General features: G+C 36.2%; 2 protein-coding genes and 2 pseudogenes across 4 annotated transcripts; 2 read left to right on the top strand and 2 right to left on the bottom strand.

Annotated features, from left to right (window-relative positions):
* The first annotated feature begins 369 nt into the window (after window positions 1-369).
* ADF6 (actin depolymerizing factor 6) lies at window positions 370-2,394 on the top strand. Its single transcript, XM_008237465.2, has 3 exons — window positions 370-658; window positions 1,233-1,498; window positions 1,942-2,394. The coding sequence occupies exons 1-3, from the start codon at window positions 635-637 to the stop codon at window positions 2,090-2,092; spliced, it is 441 nt and encodes a 146-aa protein (XP_008235687.1). The 5' UTR covers window positions 370-634; the 3' UTR covers window positions 2,093-2,394.
* A 225-nt stretch (window positions 2,395-2,619) lies between these two features.
* LOC103334488 (inorganic phosphate transporter 1-4 pseudogene) lies at window positions 2,620-5,278 on the bottom strand (annotated as a pseudogene). The gene is made up of 2 exons (XR_016128235.1): window positions 4,947-5,278; window positions 2,620-4,442 (listed from the first exon to the last, which is right to left on the bottom strand). The product of XR_016128235.1 is annotated as an inorganic phosphate transporter 1-4 pseudogene (transcript).
* A 675-nt stretch (window positions 5,279-5,953) lies between these two features.
* Window positions 5,954-9,261, bottom strand: LOC103334490 (inorganic phosphate transporter 1-4). Its single transcript, XM_008237467.3, has 2 exons — window positions 9,104-9,261; window positions 5,954-7,870 (listed from the first exon to the last, which is right to left on the bottom strand). The coding sequence occupies exon 2, from the start codon at window positions 7,816-7,818 to the stop codon at window positions 6,202-6,204; it is 1,617 nt and encodes a 538-aa protein (XP_008235689.2). The 5' UTR covers window positions 7,819-7,870; window positions 9,104-9,261; the 3' UTR covers window positions 5,954-6,201.
* A 7,469-nt stretch (window positions 9,262-16,730) lies between these two features.
* On the top strand, window positions 16,731-24,010 carry LOC103334596 (myosin-16-like; annotated as a pseudogene). The gene is made up of 12 exons (XR_016128116.1): window positions 16,731-19,965; window positions 20,079-20,176; window positions 20,400-20,457; window positions 20,633-20,728; window positions 20,831-21,208; window positions 21,306-21,407; window positions 21,717-21,774; window positions 21,857-21,958; window positions 22,615-22,782; window positions 22,874-23,044; window positions 23,214-23,461; window positions 23,594-24,010. The product of XR_016128116.1 is annotated as a myosin-16-like (transcript).
* The last annotated feature ends 932 nt before the right edge of the window (window positions 24,011-24,942 follow it).

Below are 24,942 nucleotides of genomic sequence, written 5' to 3'. Positions count from 1 at the left end.
AGAACATATTAGTTACTCTGAGTTTCTGATTATCCTCTTCTGTCTTGTTCATCTTCTTCAGCTCCTCTCCCGCTAAAATACATCAACCAAAGCAAGTGAAAACCACCTTGTTCAATTGTTCAAAAGATCACAACTTTCATAATCCTAAATTTGCCTTGCCAGCAACCAAGGCTGTATAGGTACGTGGCGAGTGGACAACGTTGCGGTGGTTATGGAGGTGGGTCCCTCTGACTCTGAAATTCTGTCCCCGAGTCAACGTCAGGGCCATTGCAATTTGCAAGCGTTAGTTTTACGCACCATCATCATGTGTACGTATCTTTCATCAAAGCAAAATGGTATATATAATAAGAAAGCGTAGGCACACTGTGCTTCTCACCTCTCCTTTTACAATCCGAATCTTCCCCCTTTTTTTTCTTCTCTCATTTGCCTCTGCTTTCTTTTCCTGGCCTCAGAAAAAGGAAGAGAATATTATTAACTTTGATTTTCTTTTTTGTTAATCGGTTTCATTCCCAATTGCCCATTTGTTTATCTTTCTTCTGCATGCCTCATTTGCCCATATCTCTTCGCCTTCTCTAAATCTGTTCTCCTTATTGTTGATCGACTCTCTCTTGTTCTCACGACTTTCGTGGCTGCAATGTCTTTCAGAGGGCTTAGCCGGGTATCTCTCTCTTTCACTCTGTTCATTTTTGAAGCTTTGTTCGGTTTGTTTTGGTTCAGTTTTGACTGCATGTTGCGTTGGAACTTGCCTAGTAGGGTAACTAGTCATTTGATCATGAACTGCAATGGAAGGGATTTTAATTTTAATTTTATTTAAGAGTTCTTGATTTTGTATCAAACCTCATGTTTCTCTACAGATATGTTAGTTTGATGTAGTTTTGGATGAACCCAGTTCAGTGTTTTTAGTATTCATTGGTTGCTGAGGAATTAAAGCTTAAAGCTTTTTCTTTTTCTTTTATTGAGCTGAAATTAAAGCTTGAAACTTTAGGATGTATTGTTTCCTGGGTACCTTAAAAAAACTGGGAATTCACCTTCCTTGATCCTTGTATTGGACTTCCAAATCGTTTTACGAGGCTTTTGTTTTCTTGGTCCTAATTACTGAAAGTCATCAGATTTCTCGATCGGCCTAACAGAGCATAGGTTTCTAGTCAAAATAGTTATTCTTATTAGTATTGAGTCAAAACCTGTAGATGGTTGTGTGTCTGTTATATAACGCAATTGGATTTTCTTTCCAGCCAAATGCTTCGTGTGCCATGGGAGTTTCTGATGACAGCAAGAAAACTTTCATGGAACTGCAGAGGAAGAAGGTTCACCGCTATGTGATATTCAAGGTTGATGAGAAGAAGAGGGAGGTTGTGGTTGAAAAGATTGGCGGCCCAGCTGAGAGCTATGATGATTTTGTGGCAGCTTTGCCTGAAAATGATTGCAGATATGCAGTTTATGACTTTGATTTTGTGACTTCTGAGAACTGTCAAAAGAGCAAGATCTTCTTCATTGCATGGTTAGTTGTTGCCTATAATCCCTTCACCACTGATTTTTCCCTATTATGTATGGACTGACTATTATTTCTGTTAAACTATAATTCCAATGCCTTTTTCTTATGTGGTAAGACAAATTCTGATCCCAATTCCCAAGTCCCAATGTTTGAAGCCCCTGCAGATAGTTGCAAAGGATAAGTTTCACACAAATTTGTTTTTAGAAGTCATCCATAAATTTGCATTTGCATCCTCGACTTCATATCCAATTGTACATGTACGAAGCTTTTGTACAAAATCAAAGGTGCAGAATACTTTGGTGCAAGTTTTGGTCCTGAAATCCATAACTTTTCATTGAATCTTGGATTCTCTGCAGGTCATAAACACCACAACATCTATTATCTATACTTGCAATTCAAAAATTTGTTCTATCATGTGCCCCATTCATGATTATTTGCATGGTGATCAGGTCCCCTTCAACCTCTCGAATCCGTGCGAAGATGCTGTATGCAACATCTAAAGACAGGTTTCGGCGTGAGCTGGATGGTATTCACTATGAGATTCAGGCTACTGACCCATCAGAGATGGATCTGGAGGTGCTCAGAGACCGTGCACACTGAACAGTCTCTGCAGCACTAAAACATGTCTTCCTTGGTCGGTCAAAAATCTCTGGGGTTCTGTAAGTTTGTTATGCTGGCTTCATTATGTGCAGAACCCATTACTGGCACAAGACTCACTGTATTACTGTTCCTTGAATAAATTGGCATATCAGCTGGCTTGTATGAAAAGTATGGTCTGATGTTATCTGCTTGCTGCAGAATTCAGTTACCTTGAGGTAAGCTTACTTCCTAGAGGAAAATGAACTTGTCATTAGGTGATGTAAACCCTGAAAATTGTTGTTATATAAATTTGGTTGGCTTCTTATGGTTTTTTATCTTTGGGGAAAAAGAAAAGGGCACCCATTGTCTTTTTTTCTCTGTCATATTATTTGCCTATGAATAATTGCAACCTTTGTTAAGAGGAGAGGACCAAAAATAGTGATGCACAATTATTAGGAGAGTGTCAATCAAATAAAGGGATGCTGCCAACATGAGCAGTGAAAGAAAGAAAATTTGCACCAGCTTAAAAGGCAATATAGACGAAAAGATAACAAAAGATCATCCGTACTTCACTATAATAAAATGATTAAATAACAGGAAAAAAAGAAGAAGCAGAAGATCTGATTTCTTCTTTACTATAATACAATGACATATGATAAAAGACTATAACAGAAAAAATTGACAAGGATATCCTAAAAAATTGCTGTATTTTAGAAGAACAGAAACTCCCTTCTTGTCTGCGGCTGCTTTAATCTTCTACTTCCTTAATTGCGCTCTTCATTGGTCTCACCTGAAATTTCCTCCAAAGATTTTCCTTTTGATTCAGGCACAAAGAATGTAAATAACAAACCCAAGAAGTTGACCACACCCAACACAATGAGTGAATTCTTGACCCCTATACCAGCAGGGAACCCTGCTTCTGCCTTAGTCTTGTCCTGGGGTTGAGCCAAGTACAAAAAGCCAAACGCACCCACCATTGCCCCTAACTTTCCCGCTGCTGCAGATATGCCGTGGCATGTAGAACGTAGTCTAGCTGGGAAAATCTCAGCCGGCACCACGAATGTGGTGGCATTTGGTCCAAAATTTGCAAAGAAGAAAGTCAGTGAGTAGAGTACCACAAACCCAATCAAGTGATCCTTGTGTGTCCAATAATTGTAAGGAAAGGCCAAGGCAAACATGAACACTGTCATGAAGAAAAATCCCATCAACTGGATTGCAAATCTTCCAATTTTATCAATCAAGGCCACAGTGAACCAGTAACCAGGCACAGTACTGCATAGAGCAATAAGAGTCTGTGCCCTTGCTATTCTATAAACCTCTGAAACGGCATTCATAGTCTTTGCACTAGGAATCCACCCAATGGCACTAAAGATGTCCTTCTGAAACAGATTTTGACTATAAAATGCAATGTCAAGCAAGAACCATGTACTTGTGGTTCCAAGCAAGTGAAGTCCATGGCGGCGCATAAAGTTCTTAGAGAACAAACCAAAGGATTTAACAGGTTCCTGGGGCTTGACCGGTTCAGCTTCAATGTCAACCTGCAAAACTTTTGACATATCTGAAGTAGCCTGTTTGACGTTATTGGCAACAAGCGCTGTGTAACGAGCAGTTTCAGGCATCTTCGACCGCGAGTAATAGGTTAGAGCTGCTGGAAGTGCTCCAACCATTAAAATGATTCTCCAAAGGTAGTCTGCTTGTGGGACAGTTGAACCAGTTGGATCAACTTCATAAGCTGGAGCCTTGAACTTGGCCTCAAATATGGCAGACATAAGCATTGCAAACAACCCTCCAGCTAAAATTCCAAAGCCCTGCATGGCAAAGACTGCAGCAACGAAGGCACCACGAGTCTTCTTATTAGCATATTCAGACATGATGGTGGCAGAGAGTGGGTAGTCACCACCAATGCCAAACCCAAGCCAGAAACGGAAGAAGCAAAGTGTCGAAACTACAGATTTTGGGGTGTGCCCAAAGGAGAGCCCGGAAGCAACGGAGCAGATGACCATGAGCATAAGAGTCATGCCATAGACTTTCTTTCTTCCCAATTTGTCACCAAGCCAACCAAAGAAGACTTGTCCTGCCAATGTGCCACAAAGTGCCACACCATTGACAGCAGCTGATACATTTGGAGGCAATGAGCCAGGCTTTGCTGAGCCTTCGACGTGATAGTATATGCGGCCAAGCAATTTGGTAACAAGGGATATGCAGAAGAGGTCATATGCATCAGTGAAGAAGCCCATTCCAGCAATCACAATTGCGGTGAAATGATACCATTGTGTTTTTGCACTGTCCAGTGCATTAAGCACCTGCAATTGTTCCTTGGCCATGGCTAGCTTGCCTTGTTAGATCTCTCCCTCGCAAACTCCTTTTTCCTCTGCTTCATCAATATGCAAGAAAACGACTCGTAAGATTACATGTACAAACTAATGTATGAATAAAGAATCATTAAAAATATGAGATTGACATTGTAAACCAAAAGTTACACACAAAAATGTGAATTGAAGAATTTAAAATATTTCAGAAAACTCACAGAAAGATGGTATAATGCACCATCTCAACCGGGAATTGAAAAATCTCAGGCTTATACATATAACAAAACTGACCATGATCATTAAGGATTTCAATTTTTCAGAAGAAACACACACACACACACACACACACACACACACACACACACAAACACGTTAGTTCTACCAGAAGAGGATCTGAAATTTGAAAAATTGCATTCCATATACAGAGTGGGAGGAGTCATTAACAATATAATGCCTACAATAAATGAAAATTCAACAATGGCAAATAGGAATATAATCAGAGAGATGGAGCTCACAAAGAAGAAACAAGAACAACATGCAAAGAGCAGTAGTTTTTTTTTTCTTACCTGGATTTGCTCTCTCAACCTTATGGAGAGAGACAGACAGTGAGAGTGAGACACAGAGAGACACAGAGAGAGAGAGAGAGAGAGAGCAGTAGTTTATGGTTAAAGGAATGCATAGGCTAGAGAATTTATATGCAAGATTGTTTCCCTGATCAACCGGAATATTATACTGGCATATTCCCTCCATTTTTGCTTGCTGTTGCTTCTCTTCAACAAACTGAGATCTTCCACTGGTATATTCCATGCCAGATTTTCTAGTAGTAGCTAGCAGTAACCAAAACCAAAACAGTTTCCGTAGCCACAACGCGTATTTCAATGTATGTGAACGTTGGCTAGTAATGGCTGGTTGTCCATGTTTCTATATATGGTTTCAAATTTGATGCCAACATTTAAGTTGATATCTGAGGCCATGGAATATGGCCTAATTGCTGCCAGGCTAGCTAGCTGGACGGTGGTACTCTTTAAATAAAAGATTTCATATTTCATTTGGAGGATTTTTTAAGGTAATACTAATTATTCTTTGTGCTCATCTCATCGCCATATGATGACAGACCAAAAAAGAAAAAAATATAGAAAAAAATAGAAATGCATACAATTTATGTGCGAAATAATTTTATTTTTTTAATGTATACAAATGGCATTTTTCTTTAATTTTAGATAAGGAAGCAATTGATTTTTTTATTTATTACATGTTTATTTTTGTTGTTCTTAAATTGTTTCATGCATTTGCATTTGTCTTAGATTCTATGAAACATGAGGAAACTAATATCAACGACCCCTGACCTGAGGAGGAGTGTATTCCTTCCTACATGGATATTTACGAGTGCACCCTCCTCTGCTGAGCCTTCCTTGCATTGCGAGGATGGGTTAAAGCAGATTTCGAAGACTCAAGTCAATCCATTGAATACTGATTCTTCAACGATTCTAGTCCCAGTTTGAAGTGGGGCTAAAGTTTGACACATTTATTAGATACATCTATCTCTTTATCAACATTGGGCTAAGCAATAGAATTTGAAAGCAACAACAATGGCCATTGACTTGACTGTAGGCTTGAAGGCTACATGAGAATACAAATGAAGAAGCAAGAAATTTTCTTTCTTCATATTTGGCATCCTCTGCAAATTCCTTCCTTGATATAATATATAGACTCAAGTCACAACAACATAGAGGGAAGAGGGAAATAGAAAACTAGAGCTTCCCTCTCACCAAAATTAAACAAAAGCTTACAACATTATTTCTACAAGCTGCTTATAATAACCTAGGCAAGTGGAACTGTCCTCTTGTTTAAGCCTGATGGCTCCAACTCCACTGCCCCAGTTTCATTTTCATTTTCATTCTCCCCGGACATCTCCTCCAACGACTTCCCGTTCGATTCGGGCACTAAGAAGGTGAACAATATCCCTAAGAAGTTAATTACACCCAACACAATGAGTGAATTTTTCACCCCAATTCCTGCAGGGTACCCTGCATCTACCTTGGACTTATCTTTGTTCTGAGCCAAATACAAGAACCCAAATGCACCAATTATGGCACCAAGCTTCCCAGACGCCGCTGAGATCCCATGACAAGTAGATCGGAACCTAGCTGGGAAAATCTCAGCTGGCACAACAAATGTAGTGGCATTAGGACCGAAGTTTGCGAAGAAGAAGGTCAAAGAGTAGATCACCACAAACCCAATTCGGTTGTCCTTATGAGTCCAATGGTCATATGGAATGGCCAGTGCAAACATAAACACTGTCATGAAGAAGAATCCCATCAATTGGATAGCAAATCTTCCAATCCTGTCAATGAATAAAACTGTAAACCAGTAGCCTGGGACAGTGCTGCATAGAGCAATAAGAGTCTGTGCCCTTGCAATTCTGAAAACCTCTTCAATAGCATTCATAGTCTTAGCAGGAGGGATCCATCCAATCGCGCTAAAAATATCCTTTTGGAACAGATTTTGGCTGTAGAATGCAATGTCAAGCAAGAACCAAGTGCTTGTTGTTCCAAGCAAATGAAGCCCGTGGCGACGCATAAACTCCTTAGAGAACAACTTAAATGCATTAACCGACTCCTCCATCTTCTGTGGTTCTGCTTCAATGTCAACCTGCAGAACCCTTGACATGTCTGTTGCAGCCTGTTTCGCATTCTTGGCAACCAGAGCGGTGTAACGGGCGGTTTCAGGCATCTTCATCCGCCAGTAGTAAGTCATTGCAGCTGGGATTGCTCCAACCATGACAATAATTCTCCAAAGATAGTCTGCTTGTGGAACAGTGGATTTAACTGGATCGACCTCATATGCTGGAGCATCAAACTTGGCCTCAAACGCAGCTGAAGAAATAATAGCAAATATACCACCAGCTAAAATTCCAAAGCCCTGCATGGCAAAGACTGCAGCAATGAAGGCACCTCGAGTTTTCTTGTTAGCATATTCAGACATGATAGTGGCAGAAAGAGGGTAGTCACCGCCGATGCCAAACCCGAGCCAGAATCGAAAGAAGCAAAGAGTTGTCATCACGGATTTTGGGTTCTGCCCGAAGGAGAGGCCTGAAGCAATGGAGCAGATGACCATGAGCATAAGAGTCATGCCATAGACTTTCTTTCTTCCCATCTTGTCACCAAGCCAACCAAAGAAGAGCTGGCCTGCTAGTGTTCCACAAAATGCCACACCATTCACAGCAGCTGATACATTGGGAGGCAAAATTCCAGGTTTCTCTGCATTTTCAACATGGTAGTATATGCGGCCCAGCAATTTGGTTACCAGAGATATGCAGAAGAGATCATATGCATCTGTGAAGAAGCCCATTCCAGCAATAATAATTGCAGTGAAATGATACCATTGTGTTTTGGCTACATCAAGTGCATTCAGCACCTGTAATTGCTCTCTGGCCATGGCTAGCTGCTAGCTTCTACAAGTTTTCAATTCTCTGCTATCTCTTATCTATCTGCAGAATTTAAATATCAGTGAGAATATGAAAAACCAGTCAATTTTGAACCACAGAATTTTAAAAGAGAACAAACAGAGGAAAAGTCAACAAATTGCTAAATAAATATCTAGGGGCAAGAAAATTTGACTCCAACTCTTGACAGGACATGTATGACTATTAGACTGCAAGGCCATTGATTTTCCACCATATTTGGTCATCTATTGAAATTTAATAGCCCTCACCTGTAATTCCAGGACCATCAGATTTTCAACCCATGAGGGTATTTTTGTCAACCCAAATCAACAGTAGGTCCAACTAATCAAACCTTTTGGTTTTCAGACTGACTTTTAGACTTCACTTAGTTGCATTCAAAAGATTTATTGTCTGAAAAGAAGACTAAGACTGCAGATTATTATAACTAAATCATACACATCGAAGAATTTTTATTTGACAGCCAAAGAAATTTTAAAAATAAAAAAGATTAAAAAAAATTTGGCAATGAAAAAGTGAAATAATCTTCTGGAAACTGAAAAGGCAAAACCTCCATGACTACAGGAAGAGTAGAAGAACAAGACAAATCCAATGTACTCTGCCTCATTCTGTGTCTGAAGCGTGAACAAAGAAGATCACATGCAAACTACCCCACACAAGCAGACAAAACAGATACACGTGACTGAACTGAGGATTCATTAGACCAAAACCCATAATTATTATTTAAAATATGCACCAGAAAAAAAAATTATCAGATTAAATTTTCAAACTTTACCCTTGCAATTAAATTTCCAGGGTTGTTGAACCAGATTTCTTAGGCTTAAATTCAGGGATCATTACAGGATGGAAATTATAAATGGGATTTATTAGAAATTTTGAACCGCTGAAAATCATAAATAATACTATAAATTCAAAGGGGGCAGCCAATGCCATGTCCCAAACATGACAACCCAGATCCGAAAGAAATGAAAGGGAAGGAAATTTAGAGTGAAGATCAGAGTTAAAGTCAGATACGAAAGAACCCATGTTAAAAAAAAAAAAGCTATGGCTTGTTTTTATTCCCACTGACAAAAAACAAAACAAAAGAAGCCCACTTTACAAATTACACTTTTCACTTTGCTCTTGCAATTTGCATGCATGAAAAGTCGTCATCTTTTGTGTGTGTGTTCTGTGCATGGAGATGGGCTTAATTACAAGAGCAAGATTAATTAACAATGAAAGACAAGATTAAGCATAACACAAAGATGTTTAGTAGCTAACCTTTTGGGTTTTGCTGGCCTTTGGAGAAAGCAAAACAGAGTGTGGGGGGCAGCAGATGAAATGGTGAGAAGAGGCTGTGAAATAAGGAAGAGAATGGATATGTATATTTATAGGCAACGGCAGCACTCTGTTTACGCAAAATGAGTCCAGAACGGAGAATTTGTACCGGCATATTCCCTTGGCTCTTTAGTCAACCATAACTCTCTACGACCCTCCCCTTTACGACACCGCTTTGCATCTAGGTTGTCCACACGTGTCCCACATCTATGTTATTATTGGTTTCCATTAGGTTTTCATTATCATTTTATATTCTTTTTTCTGTGTCTGGTTGGGAATTATGGCGTGTTAAAGGGTGTGACCGATTTCTGACCGTTGATGCATATAGTCTGATTATAAGACTCATATTCCTTTACGATGAAGAAACACTCAGAACCGTGTCCAAGTATATAGTAATCGAACCCAAAAAAGGTGACATCTTTGTACCTTTCATGAACGAACCCGTACTCCTTGGATTGTAACAAATTTGTCAATGACTTGATGGTGTGAAATGAATCGGTTGTTGAGACTTAACACCATTGTCATTTTACAAGTCCCCATACCATATGGACCCAATTGGAATGTTTCAAGGAAATTTTCCTCCACACCTTATGGACCCATTAATGTGTTGTTGAGACTTAACATGATTGTCGTTTATTTATAATACTTTCTTTCCTAGTTTGAAAATTATAGTATTCTTTTTTAATTTTCGTTCATTTAATGTGGCACGCGTTTATTTAGATTGAAAACAATATAAACAAATACAAATACAAATTAATAATAAGTTAAAAAGGTCAAACAGACTTTTTATAAAGGAAGTGAATGTGGTTGTGAGGTAGTGTTTGGGTGTCAATAAAGCCAAAACACCGATGTATTAGTAAAGAGGGGAAGTTTCTCACCACATCACATGTGATGTGAGGAGTCAATATTGGTCCCATAATTGTGAAATCTTTGTATTTTTTAAAGAAATTCAATGGCTATAGGTTAGAGAAAACAAGACCTCTAACTTTCCTATCAAAATTAAAGTAAATTTAGGTTTCAGCCAAAAAAAAAATTCACTTTTGGAAAAAGCCAAAGCTTTTTTAAAAAAGACAGAAAAACCTCTCAACTTTCAAATCAAAGACATGATATGTAAAGGATTCCTTAGAAATTCAAAATAAATAAGGGCAATTTTGTCAATTTTGGATTCTTTTACAAAATTTCTCTCTTCTTGGTGTTTTTCCAAAGTCTCCCCAGAATTAACCACTGTAATTGTCTCCTCCCTATGGCAAAATCCAAATTTTAACGTCCCCTTATTTCACACAAAACGGCAAACTTCCCTTGAACTTTTTGAAATTTTGAATTTTTTTTTTTTGGGTGTGCCAGTTTCAGTCATAGTCATCCTCCTTGTATTGGGATAAGATATTTATGTTCATGGAAAACCCTCCTCAAATATCGTTTTATTTTTTATTTTTCTTCAAAAGATCTTTTGGATTACTTTTTGTTTAGTGCGATGGATAATTTGAACTACAAGGAAGGGGTTTCTCACACACACACATACAACTAAGATGTTATGAGGTTCAAACTCGAAACTTCTGATATGCAAATCAATGATCTTTTTCTCTAGTCTGCAAGAAAAACCCCATGTATTTCTCGATAATTTGACTAAGTTGTTCTTTATTTTGGCATTTTTAGTCCACCATCATTTTGAATGTCAAATTCTGTTAGCTCCCTCTATGTTTCTACTTGTTTGTATCACATGAGAAATAGAATATGAACTTCGGTATGGCAAACTAATTCCACTTTGCTGGCTGCCCCTACATATGTATATGAGATATGCTTTGAAAACTGGCCTTGAACTGTGTAATTCGTTGAGTGCTTTGATTAGGTTTTCCATCTTTGTGAGGTTCATTTGATGTTGTCCATTGACTTTCAATTCTTCAATCCAATCCATGCGGCCACTTTAGCAGTATAGCTGGCTTTCCTGAGTTGACTTCAAACTCAAATATAATGCTGTCGTGGTCGCGCCACTCATGGATGAAGGGACCATTTTCTTCTTTTTTAATAGGGCCACGCAGGAACTCTATAAATAAGCCTTTTCTCCTTTCCTTCTATTTTAGACTCACGAAAATATGAATAATTTTGTTTATATCATATTTATCTTGATCATAAAGACAGATCTCATCCATTCAAGTAACGTGAGTTTCACCTTTAATCTTTAATCTATAATTAGTGTTTGGAAATTATTCACGTTCCTGTTCTAGATCACGGAGCGCGAACATAAAAAGATAAGACTATGATGTTCTCCTACTCTTGTCATGTGGTTTGACCTTTTGAACCCTTAAAAACTCCAATACCTGTGTCCCAATATTTTTGTTGTAATGTGTGTGTTTTCTTTTCGTTGTTTCTTCTAGTGTTGATGTTCCAAATAAAATAGCAAAAGTTTGGCCTGGCTGTCGTGAGTATTTTTGGCCCTTCGATAGTGATCATTACGTATATTATATATATATATACGATTGTATTTTCAGTCATTTTCGTATGCTAAAATTTGGTGGCATGTGTAGATGGCAAACTTCTGATTTGACTTATAAAGTGTGTGTTTAGGAAGGAAAAAAAAAACACATAATGAAATCATAAAACGCGTTTCGAGTTTATGTGATGCTTGGTGTTGTAGAATAACATGAATGAAAAAACGAGTAATTACACAACCAAAAATTAATTCACTAATCAGAAAAATATAAAAGTAATTTTAAAAAAACAGAAGAAACCAGTCATCCTTAAAACTCCACTAATCACGCGGCCAAAAATTAATTATGCTTTCACATGCACTGCATATGTATGTGTGGAGCATTACATTATATTATATTCTTGTAGAGTTTATGATCGTTAGTGATAGAATTAATGATGAGAGAGTCTAACTCTAATCATCTTATATACATATATATTAGAGGGCAATGATAGACAGAGGAATCGATTAGTGAGTTAGAAATTTTAATATTAATTAAGGACACAATTGGATGTGATTGATTTTTGTAAGGATGTCTGAAGACCTAAAAAATATGGTTTTGATCTTATATATATATATATATATATAATTAAAAAAATATCAGAAGATGAGGCTCTAATCATCTTTATATATATATATATATATAGATATATAAAATCAGAAGATGAGGCTGATCTAAAGTCAAAGAAAATATAAAATTTGCCTTAATATTATATGTTGCTTTGATGTCACCCAAAAATAATTTTTGATTTATGGTATAGACGCTCATAATATATCTGTGGACGAAACTTGAAATTAAATTCTATCCAAACTAGCGAAGAAGCAGCGGTATGTTTTAGAGGCTTTAGGCGAATATCCTAAATGTGGGACTTCTACTCTATATATATATTTATGTGATTTTTTTTTATTCAATAAGTTTAAAAAATATTATATGATCTCAAATTCACAATCGTAACATAACAGAAACAATCAATATGTAATTTACACAATAACTTTATAAAATGCATCAAAACATCACTTAAATATCACTCGTCTTGCATTTTTCGATAAAAAAATATCAATTAACTTTACATAATCAAGTTTTTCTACCATGTATTTTTCAATTTCCTAATTGATTCACGCTATAAGTTTAAAACATAATTGGGTCTTTATTGAGTTTCCTCTTTTAAATTTTGAATTGAGTAATTGGGCATTTTTATTTTTATTTTTAAAAATGAGTGGGCCTTTATTGAATTTCCTCTTTTTAATTTTGAATTGAATGATTAGGTAAGGTTTTTTTTTTAATATTTACAATAATTGGTTTGGGCCTAACATAATATTTATATAATATAATATTTTAAAAAATATATATAGGTACATATATAGGGTATTATATACAAATTGTGGCCCCCCAATTCGGGGCCCTAGGCGGCCGTCTTGACTGCTTGTGTCCAGGGCCTCCCCATGAAGCATTCTGATGGAGAAAATCTCATTTGTTTTGCTAACACAAATGATCTTGTAACTACTGATAACGTAATCAACATATGATGAATTAGGCGTGAGAGAGTTAACGAATATTTTTTTTTTCTTTTCCTTCATGAGATGTAAAAATCTAACGATTAGCCCAAGCACGTCTTCCAACTGATCTTCTTTAGGCTTAATTTAGAAAAAAATAATAAGAACAGAAAAATGAAAATGCTATATATATCCCGGCCGAAAGGATCTATTCATTATTCAAAGTTTCAAGGTGCAAGGTGATGGCAGCATTTAGAGAATGAGAATGCTCTTTTGCTTCTACTTTTTCTTTTGATGAAACCAATAATTATATGATCGAGTCGCAGCGTCTCGAAATGAAAATTGAAAAGTATAAGTTACTTGACTATATAATAATATTGTTAACTTTATCTTTTCATAATTTCTTTGGCTGTTAAACAAGACATTAATCTATCTAAAAAGATAAATTAGCGATTGCAAATTGTTCATCAAGATGGTCTCAAAGACAACTCGAAAGGACAGCCTAGTGGTATAATCAGAGGCCAAAGTTCCTTTCCACATTGCAATCAGCAGCATCTATACCTATTTTAAACCTCGTTTGTAAGTTGTGAGATCATCATTATATTCTTAACTTTGAGAAACTAACCTTGGTTGGTATACTTTTGGTGTGACCTATTAATGGAGTATAAAATTGCAAATGTATGTGTTAGGGTTGTTGGTCAGGGCAGTTAGGGCATGTTTGAGAGTGCTTTTGGAATGTTTGACAGAAAATAAAGTTTAGAAGCGCTTCTTAAAGAAGCACTTGAATTTTTTTATGCAAATTCAAAGATTTTTATAATAAAAGTGCTTATGAATAGAAGTACTTCCTAAAAAAATAATCCCAAACGAGCCTTATTAGTACCCCTTACACTTAAGTTCAAATATCATTTTTCCGTAAATTAGATTAATTTAGACTCTAGTCAGTACTTTAAAAAGAGTATATAAATTGTTAAATTGGTAAAATAAAAAAATAAAAAAATAAAGGAAGATTAATTATGACTTTCGTGATTATTGTTGTGAGTGCTACCCTTTGATTTCTTATGACTTTTACCTTCCCCACTAAGATGTTTGCATCCAAGTGCTGTGCTTGTTAAACAATTCTGGTATACGTCCATGGAAGTCATTCTTGAGGGCTATGGTTTAAAGTAGAGCCTTCTAGCTTCAGCTACATCTTTCTTATCATTCATTCTTCAACTTCAACTTGATTCAAAAACCCTACACACAGTGAAAAAGTTTCCCACTTTCACCTTAAAAAATTCCATGTGTTGATATTGGAGGTGGGATTTCTTTTTTGAAAGTTTAATTCCAGAGGTTTTAGTGGGAAACATAATGAAAATAGTAAGCCCAACATATTGTCACACCAAACGACCAATATTGCAATGCAAATAGCATCCGTCCATCCCTGTATATCCTCCACTGAGATTTTACAGGCACTTGAAATTTCTTGTGGTTCCTGGAAAGTACCGGAGTAATGGTACAATGGATTGTGCTTGGTTTATGTATATTCGAACTGGGTTGGCTAGCTAATGCATTATATTCTGCTACTTTGAGAAAACACAATTATATATGCTCCAAAAGCTGTAAAATGTCACCTGTAATGTAAACCCCACTAATTGTTGCCTATTCAACTATCTAAATCATTAGGCACGTGCAATTCAATTTGATAACCTCTATTTAAGGAGATACTAAAGTTTAAAGATCTAACTGCACGGCTGATGCTAGCATATTTTTTTATCGAAAACACTATAATTATTAACTGTAATTGATAGAAAGAGAGGAAAAAAAAAAGTTACGACATACTTTGATAAAATAAGAAAGATAAATATAATGTTGTGTTTGAAGAATCTCACTCCACAGATTTAGTGGGGGTAGTTGAAATTTCATGTGGTCTCTGTAGTTAATGGAACCATCCTAATACTGTACAGTTAGATATTTTTGTCTCTAGAGAAAAGGCCTAATTTTTCTCAATGTGACATATAATACCAAGATTGATCGTTGATGCATATGATAAAACAGTTTTAAACTATTAACTAGGGCTGGGCATTTAGACTGATAATCTGGTCAAACAGTCTAAATCAAATCGATGGTTTAGGTTGGTTTGGTTTTTTTTTTTTTTTTTTGTCATCGGTTTGAACTCAAACCAAACCGAAATATATGATTCGGTATACAGTATGCAATATCCAAAATCACGGTTTAATCAAACAAAATCGATGGTATTAAAAAAATATTATGTTATTATAAGAAATATATATATACACATGCCTAACTTATTTTTGTTTTCAAAAACCCCCAACACGCATGCATCTTGTCTTCTCTTTTTTTTTTTTGGTTGTACTTTTTTCTTTTTCTTCTCTCTTCATCTTTCCGTCTGTTTTGTCTCCATTAGTCTATCTCTCTCGATTTTTTTTCTCCTTCTTCTTACGTCTGTCTTCACTCCCTCTCACCGTCTCCCTTCTTTTTTTTTTTTTCTTCTTCTTCTTCTTCTCTCTCTCTCTCTCTCTCTGAAAGCCAAAAAATTCAAACCAAACTTAACCAACCCACCAAGTTCGGTTAACCGAAGTTGTCGGTTTTCATCAATTATAGTTTGGTTCCAATTTCCAAAATAGTCAAACCACGAGGCCTATGGATTTAGTGTCCGAATTGAGCCCAAAATCAAACCAACCCAAACCGAGCCCACCACTACTATTAACTGTTGTTGGATGGCAGAAGGGGCAATTTAATAGGAAGCACCACCAAACTAACAAACGTAGTGGATTTTTGATGCAATTTGTAGGTTGGCACGTCAGTGGAAAGGAGTATACTAAGTACTTAGTAGCAGGGTCTTCAATCATGTCGCGTGCCATTGAGCACGAGATTTTATTTGAGGACATGAAGCTGCCCCCTGTCTTGAGCTTGGAAGTTTAGATGTTTCTTTAAAAAAAAAAATCGATAGCCGGGAGTTGAACTCGGATTATTATTTGTGGATGTGAATTCTATTGCTTGCTAGAGAAGGAAAAAGCTATACAAAAAAGTTTTTATTCTCCTAATTTTTAAGTGGATGGTTTTTTATTTATTTAATTTTTAAATTTTTTGACGAAGAGAGATGGGCTTTTTTTTTTTTTTTGGTCAGATAGAGAGATGGGCTTTAGTTACATGGTTTAGGGTCCAAACTCAAAATCCTAATTCTGCAAGTGGAATTAAGGGTTCAGGTTTGTTTACTCTATTCGTAACAGGATTTATATAATCAAGTAGGTGACCCACATGCAGCAGATCCGCCCCTTTTTTGTCCTTTAGCTCTGGAGTGGGGTGGGGTATCCTGTGCAGCGCGCCTTACGCCTTCATGGTGAACTTGGCAAGTCCAAGGGCTGATGAAGCTGACCGTTGAGATCCAACGGACAGATTCGAATCCGATTTGTCTTTTCATTGAATCCTATGGTTAAAAAAATTACACCTGTATTTAAATCCTATGTTCTCAATGCCAGCCAAGTTTCCTTTTCCTTTTTTGTATATTGCTTGTACACGTGAATTGTTCAAAAATGGATAAAGACTACCAGCATAGGATTCTTTTACCTTCTCATCTCACCTTCCTCAATGCTTTCATCTAGGGTGTAGTCAGAGAGCTAGGACTCTGCAGAAGGGGAGCCCAAACCTCAATCAATTCCTCAAGCTTTCACGTGAAAAATATCTCATCCAGGTTGTAACTTTCCATTCTTTCATATAACTTACTAGCGTCAAACTCCTTTTTGAAAATGAATTTTACACCAAAAAAGGAAACAAAATAAAGAACAGATATGCTCAGCAAAGTGGGCTATCCTCTGCAGCGCACCTCACCCCTTCATCGTGTAAGCTCGGCAGATCCAAGGGTCGATGAAGCTGACCATTTAGATCCAACGGCCAGATTCCAATCTCATTTTTCTTCTCATTTTTTCAAGTTGGATGATTTTAACAAGTTTAAAATCTAACCGTTGAAATGATTAAATAAAATATTCTAAACCATATCCGACACCTTTCGTATACAAGGATACAAATACAAATCCAAATTACCCACACCATAGTACTTTCTGTTGTGTCAAGTTCTGTTTTTTTAATCCCTCTCGACAGTTATATCATCACCTTTATACGCTCTAGCTAAAAACACGAGCCAGCTTCATTATACTGCATTTACAGCATATGTACGAGGGATTTGAGAGAGTGAGAGTTGTTGGATTCATTTGAGAGAGTTTAGAGATATTAGTTTTCATTTCTTCAGTTTGTTGAACAATGGAGATTGTTGAAGAAGTGAGTGGAGAATCTGTGCCCATTACTGTAGATGTTGAGAATCTGTCCGGGGAACCCTCTGTCAAGTCCATGGAGGTCAGAGGAAATGTTGGAAGTCATCACCAACCTCCAACACCATCTGTTGTTGTTGGCACCAGAGAAGAAAATGTGAGTTTTGCAAGCAAACTTGTGAGCAAATCGACAAAATTTTTCGAACACAAGGGTTGGGTGGAGGAAAATCAGGGCACGTTGCTGCTTCTCTCTTCCGTGATAGCCATAATCTGTTTTCGAAACCTTCTTAACCCACCAGGAGGTCTTCGCCAACAAACCACAACAAATGCTGATGATGGAGATTGCTCCATAGAAAGACCATGTCTTGCTGGAACTGCATTGCTTGGCAATTCCCACTGGTCAAGCTATATCTACTCCTACTTTGGCATGTTTAATATGATATGTTTTTGCACTTGTCAGATAATTAATTTTCTGATTTGTAGTGGATTCCCTACAAAGCATCGCATATTCATGTTTATCGTGTTAATGCTTATGTGTGCTTGTCTGGTATTGGTATCAATCATGTTCATACTATTGACTTGGTTGGTGATGCCCGAAGGAATTCGTCATGAAGCTCTGTTTTCCATCATCACATGGCTGAGGGTTTGGTTTGTTATGATTCTAGTGATATTTGCCTTCCATGTTATTCGCGTGGCAATTTGGTGTGTGAAAACAGTTAAGGGCTGCAAGATCAATGAAGGTGGCAATGAAGGTGCAATGAAAGTGGCAATGAAGGTGGCAATGAAAGTAGCAATGAAGGTGGCAATGAAGGTGCCAAAGGTGGCTCAGAGGAGAATCAAGCTTTGGATGTATAAGAGGAATATGTAACTAGTTTATGTTTATTTCCTATAGTTTCCTGTTCGTAGAAAGTAAACTTAATGTGTATTGCAACTTAATTGTAATCACATGGATAATCCTTATTGTGCCGAATCTGTCATTTTTTATGTTAAATTGGAATCAAGATCTTTGAAAGTTTGATGGGTTTTTGATTCATATACAGCAGAGTAGCTAAGTTTCTGGGTTTCTCTCTGAGAATCAATCAGAATGGTAAACTTAGTTTTACATTTCTCGTTTATATATGTGAATTTTCCATGAAGATGCAGTGAAGGCAAATGCTCCTGATGTAATTTTTTCACAGAAAAATAGAGGATTAGGTGCCTTAGATTGAGAAAAAGAGAGTACATATGGAGGTATGCATGTAAGCAATTTGGTAGAAAGTTTGATGTTTCCAAGTAATTGTTCAAACGTTTAGTATACATTCAGAAATAGGCTACATGGACGCAGATATACAGTCATTAAGAAGACTGCCTAAGTGGTTTTTATATTGAAAACTTTCGGGGCTAAATTATGAGATCCCATGAGTTTTTTTTCTCTTGGTACCTACTGAACATGTATAGCTTACTATTTGTGGTACATATTATGAAAGCCAAAGAGATTTAAGCTACTTTTACTAACGTTCCAGCTTTTCACTGCTTACTGAAAGGGAAAGAAGGCATTGAACTGTGTAGAAAATTTTTTCAACTGCTGCAGGGCAAGCCAGTGACCATTGTTGTTGGTTCTCAAATTTGGGTTGAAAATCCAGAATTAGTTTGGATTGACGGAGAAGTAATAAATATTAAGGGAGAGGATGCTGAGATTCAAGTTAGTAATGGGAATAATGTACAGAGTTGTTATTATCTTTTTTTATTTTTGGAAGAGTTGTTATTATTTAAATCTGAATCTTTTGGTCTTATTCATTTGTCTTTAAATCCAACATTTTTCCAATCTATTTTTCTGGTTTTGGTTTCAAGGATTAGGATAAAAAGTAGCAGTTTTGAGGCCAAATATTGTGTTTCAAGCTTGTGATTCTAATTTTTTTTTGTATGTTTGGCTAACTAAAGAAACAGAGTTGAGAAATGGAATTCAAGTATGAAAGCCTTTTCTTAACAATTACAGAAAATGGCCTTACACTACTCTTTAAACAAGCTTCTGCAGGAGTTTTCTGCATGATTCCTGTTTCTGCTTAGAAATTTTAAGATGTTATTTGAGAAGAAAACGGAGCTTCTGCTTAGTGTTGGATGTGTCTGCATCAATGTGGCTTTCCCATTTTTTTCATCAGTTTTCCTTCTCCTCCTCCTCCTCTACTTCTTCTATATGATTTTTTATATTCTCCTGATCCTGAAAGATTACATAAGCATATGATCCTTGTTATGTTTGTGAGTTTCTGCAGCAATTTATGCAGTTCTGTTACCCGTTTGGGAGTGACAGAAAATCTCTTCTTCTTATAGGAGTTTGCTTGTATAGAAAAAGTTGCTTGTATAGAAAAAGGACTCCCTTAAGTGCCAAATTTCATTTCATATGCAGCTTTATTGAAATACCAGTTTGTCTATTTCTTAAACTGACCTACTTTCATATTGGTCAGGTTGTTGCAAAGGTGTCAAAAATGTATCCAAAGGATATGGAAACGCCTGCTGGTGGAGTTGATTTGACTAAGCTATCATACTTGCTTGAACCTGGAGTTCTTTGTAATTTGGCAACTAGATATGAGAACAATGAAATTTATGTAAGATTTCTCTTATCATTAGTTTCGATCAATTAATGTACACCCTGGTGAAGAAAATGATTAATCACTTCAGCTTTGGACATCTCTGTTATAATACTTTGACATAATGGCAGGCTTACACCAGAAACATTCTCATCGCCATCAATCCATTCCAAAGTCTCTCACATCTGTATGATACTGTTATGATGGAACGGTATAAACCATATTAGAAGTAAGCTGATTAGCTTAAACCATATTACTGTAGCTAACGTTTTTATTTAATGGTAGAATGAGATCTGAAGCCTTGCATAAATATCCTTTCCCATCACTAAAGAAAATGATGTTAAGTGCCAATCTTTTAATTAATTAATTTTTTCTGAATTGTGTAATATTTCTTATATTGTTTTAACTTGTACCCTTCTAAAAATTTTGTTGCTGTAACTGACATGGTGCAGTCAAATCCAGTTCTTGAAGCCTTTGGTAATGCTAAAACTGTTAGAATAACAATTCCAGGTGAGCAATTGTTAAATGCTTTGAGATTTTTTTTTGGGGTGCTGTTTTTGCTGTTGGTACTGTTTTGTTTAATATATTTTGAATAAAATACGCTCAGCGTGTCTTTATACCAGACAATGAAATTTCCTAAATAGTTTCTGTACCTAATGTTGTTCTCTTGAATATATTGGTGCAGCCGCTTTGGGAAATTTGTCGAGATTCAATTTGATAAACGTGGTAGAAGATCGGGGGCAGCCATCAGAATGTTGTTGGAATAAGTATAGTAGAACAGGTATATTATTTTGATTTAAATCTGCATTTGTTTAATGCTAAGTTAAGCATCATTATACAGAAAATCTGGGAATAACTGTCTGTCTGTCTGTCTCTTTCTCAGGAGGCTATGTTCAGTGTTGTTGCTGCAATTCTTCATCTTGGTAATATTGACTTTGCCAATGGGGAAGATAATGATTCATCTGTTCTGAAAAATGATGAATCCCTTTTTCATCTTCAAATGACAGCAGAACTTCTAATGTGCGACGCAAGCTTTGCTCTAGACATAATTCATACTCTCTTTTTTTTCTGTCAATCACAGTGCAGTTTTCATCTGTCTTATTCATGTGTCATGTGTAATCCTCGTGCACTGAAAGATGCACTGTGTAAGCGTGTAATGGTTACTCCAGAAGAAATTATTAAAATAAGTCTTGATCCCCATGCCACAACAGTTAGCAGAGATGGTTTGGCGAAAGACTATATACTCTCGTTTGTTTGACTGGTAAGATGCTAGCTTCTGAATCATTTTTACTGAACTGCTTACTGTGGAAACGAAGCATTTAACAATATTGGTTTTTCTGTTTGTTTTTTATGTCCAGGTTGGTGGATAAAATCAATGTCTCAATTGGACAAGACCCTAGCTCAAAATGTCTGATCGGGGTCCTTGATATATACGGTTTTGAAAGCTTTAGAACTAACAGGTAATGATTGATTGCCGAAAATGTAGAATGCATAGATATGTTTGGGCAGGGTTCTGTGTTTTATGCATTTAGCACAAACAAAAATACATTCTCATCTATATTTGGTATGCGTAAGAAGACCTAATACTACCTAGCATCAGGTGGCGTGAACTTCTGATCTGCACTAAGGTACTTGGGGAATCCTCGGGATTTTGCTGAATCTGAATTTACTCAGCTACAAATAATTAGAAAGGAGGATCCCAGATTAAATTTAGCTTGAATCCCACTACGTTATTCTTAGTCCTAACTTGTTATGTTCCATTAATGCAGTTTTGAGCAGTTCTGTATTAATTACACTAATGAAAAGCTGCAACAACATTTCAACAAGGTATGAGGTTAGTCAAACTTGAAAACTTGAGTTTTTAGTCATTCTTTTCAATGTACCATCTAAGTGTTATGATGTGATTCAGCATGTATTCAAGTCGGAACAAGAGGAGTACACTAGAGAGGAAATTGATTGGAGCTACATAGAATTTGTTGATAATAAAGATGTCCTGGATGTCATTGAACAGGTCTTCTTACCCTCTCTCACTCACTCACTCACTCTCTCTCTCTCTCTCTCTCTCCCTCTAATGTTTTCTCATGTGAACTGGTAAACAGAACTTCCATAGCTCGTAAACTCTTATAAGCCCTGTCCCCATTGGAGGTGACACGAAGCGGACATGTTATAACCTTTAAGTTTCCAAACTTTAAATTATTCTAAAAGCAGTGACTTGTCCCTTTTCCTTTGATGCATCATGCATCACTCATGATGTTAGTCCTTGTGAATGATCATATATATGGGACTTCATGTTTGCTGATTTGTATCCCCTGTTCTTGACTGAAATTACACACACACACACACACACACACACACATTCACACAGAGGTTCCTGCTCAGGTACTTCATATTAAATGAATAGTATATCTCCAGATTTGTATGAAACCCAGAAACTGCTCTATATTTTATCCATTAACTGTTGTTTTCAGTGTAAATTTGTAATCCAAGTATGGATTCCACCATTGCATTAAATGTTCTGGCCCTGCTTTTCGTGCCCACCAAGTTAATCAATTAGATAGTTTATTGATGGCCATCTAATCCTTTGAATATCCTTTATGAAACGTTTTTATAAAACTTTCATTCTTTGCACAATTAGATGGAAAAAGGACATATCCAACCATTGTCTAATCAGATTTTTTTTTTTGGGGGATAACTTTGTCTCTTTACAGCATGTTTCCAAAATCAACTCATGACACATTTTCACAAAAGCTGTATCAGACATTCAAAGATAACAAATGCTTCATCAAGCCAAAACTGAACCGCTCAGATTTCACCATTGTTCATTATGCAGGAGAAGTGAGCTTTGTTCTTGTATTTTGTTCTGAAATCCATCGTCTGTACTGTGGTTTCCACTGAAGTATCTTCACCTATTTTTGCTTTTTTTCAGGTACAATATCAGTCTGATCAATTTCTAAACAAAAATAAAGACTATATTGTTCCAGAGCATTGATATTTGTTGAGTGCTTCAAAATGCTCTTTCGTAGCATGCCTTTTCCCTTCACTTACTGAGGAGGCGGCCAAATCTTCCAAGTTCTCATCTATCAGTTCTCGTTTTAAGGTATCTTCTATTCTGGCTATCTTCTTGTCTACAATTCTGGTCTCAGAAAGAAAGAAAATTGCTTACGATTGTTTTGGATTTGCCAAAGAAATTATTATCAAATTAATCCATGTGTCGAAACGATTTACTGCAGAAAGGTGAAACTTAATTTCTGACCTTATTGATGCAGCTACAACTCCAACACTTGATGGAAACACTAAATGCTACAGAGCCCCATTACATTAGATGTATAAAGCCAAATAATGTCCTAAAGCCTGTAATATTTGAGAATATCAATGTCGTGCAACAACTTTGTTATTTGTGTAGGGTGTTTTAGAGGCAGTCCGAATAAAATGTGCAGGATACCCTACTTACAGGAGTTTTTTCTGAATTTTTAACTCGATTTTGTATCCTGGCTCCTGAGGTTCTAAAAATGGAGTAAGTGCCACCTTATGCTTTCACTTTTAATGTTGTCACATTGTTATCTTCCATACTGTTGCTGGCTTGCCTGCTTATTCATGGATGTTTTGGTTATGTTCCCATTTCTGAACTTAATGCCTATATTATCAGCTTTCCTGAAAACGAAGCCTGCGAAAAGATTCTGGAGAAGATGGGGCTTAAAGGTTATCAGTTAATAAGAACCATTACTTCGTATCAATCACTCTTATGTTGACAAACACAAGATTCCCAACAGAAATTTCTGGAACTCCTACTTGGCTTCGCCTTAGTGGCAAACCACAATTGCAAAGCAAGCTCCTAACCCATGACTATTGTTGACTGAAGTAGCTATGATGCTTAACCCAATGAAAATAAAGAAGAGGGAACGGGAGAGCCATGGATGTTGTTGGAATAAGTGTAGTAGAACAGGTATATTATTTTGATTTAAAGTGCATTTGTTTAATGCTAAGTTAAGCATCATTATACAAGAAAATCTGGTAATCTTGATTTTGCCAATGGGGAAGATAATGATTCATCTGTTCTGAAAAATGACGAATCCCTTTTTCATCTTCAAAAGGGGACAATATCTATACTTTTTTTTTGTCCGGTTGGAGATTAGCTATACCTTGGTAATGGCCTAAATGTAATGGATAATACGCTAGACTAGTCTTATCAACAAAGGAAAATAAGGGAGAATTTGTTTTTTATTTTAAAAAGGCACCCGTTAGAATTCAGAGAGTATAGGCGCGCAACTATACTATTTATTTATTTTATTTAAAAGGACATGCATATCCTAGGTGGCCCAATTTATTTATTTTAAAGAGTTTATCCACGCGGCTATACTCTACAAATAGTGCAGCTATACTCTATAAATACCATAATATGAGATTCTCTTAGTGAATAATTAATTTTCACTAATTACTTACACACACTCAAAACTATTATTAACTTGATGTTTCTATGTTTAAATATTGTTTTTTTATAAATACATGTTAGATTGTTTATTTATAAATTTGTATAATTAATATTTAAGAATTTTATTAAATTCAAAAATTTTCAAAACTAAATATTATTTATCAAGTAATATCATTTATGAAAATAATTAAATTAGGCTAAGATATTATTTAATTACTAAAAAGATTTTAAAAGAAAAAAAATTTGACCTAAAGATACTAAGTTTATATTATATATATATATATATAGAAAACCTCTCTTGATGAAATTTCGTCGGCACATGTCTATGCCGACAATCTGCTTGCCGGATTAGAATTCTCCCGATGAAATGTCGTTGGCAGAGGTGTCTTCTTCGGGAGAGATCTAATCCTGCAAATATTGCCAGCATAGACTTGTGCCGACAAAATTTCCTCGGGAGAGATTGTTTTGCTTTTTTTAAATTAAAAAAAAATTAGAATTTTAAAATTTTGAAAATATTAAATTAGTTAGTTACCCAAAATGGGGGCTGAAAATTTAATATGTAATTA

The sequence above is a fragment of the Prunus mume genome, linkage group LG6 (assembly GCF_029339155.1).
Source record: "Prunus mume cultivar Tortuosa linkage group LG6, ASM2933915v1, whole genome shotgun sequence".
NCBI lineage: Eukaryota > Viridiplantae > Streptophyta > Magnoliopsida > Rosales > Rosaceae > Prunus > Prunus mume.
The sequence above is the reverse complement of the archived record's forward strand: the minus strand, read 5'-3'. Positions and strand labels throughout refer to the sequence as shown.

Bases quoted from the DNA above. Each gene is read 5' to 3' on its own strand.
- ADF6 (XM_008237465.2), top strand. From the start codon at position 635: ATGTCTTTCAGAGGGCTTAGCCGG. The intron at 659-1,232 runs GTATCTCTCTCT...TTTTCTTTCCAG, and splicing joins CTTTCAGAGGGCTTAGCCGG to CCAAATGCTTCGTGTGCCAT. The intron at 1,499-1,941 runs GTTAGTTGTTGC...CATGGTGATCAG, and splicing joins AAGATCTTCTTCATTGCATG to GTCCCCTTCAACCTCTCGAA.
- LOC103334490 (XM_008237467.3), bottom strand. From the start codon at position 7,818: ATGGCCAGAGAGCAATTACAGGTGCTGAATGCACTTGATGTAGCCAAA.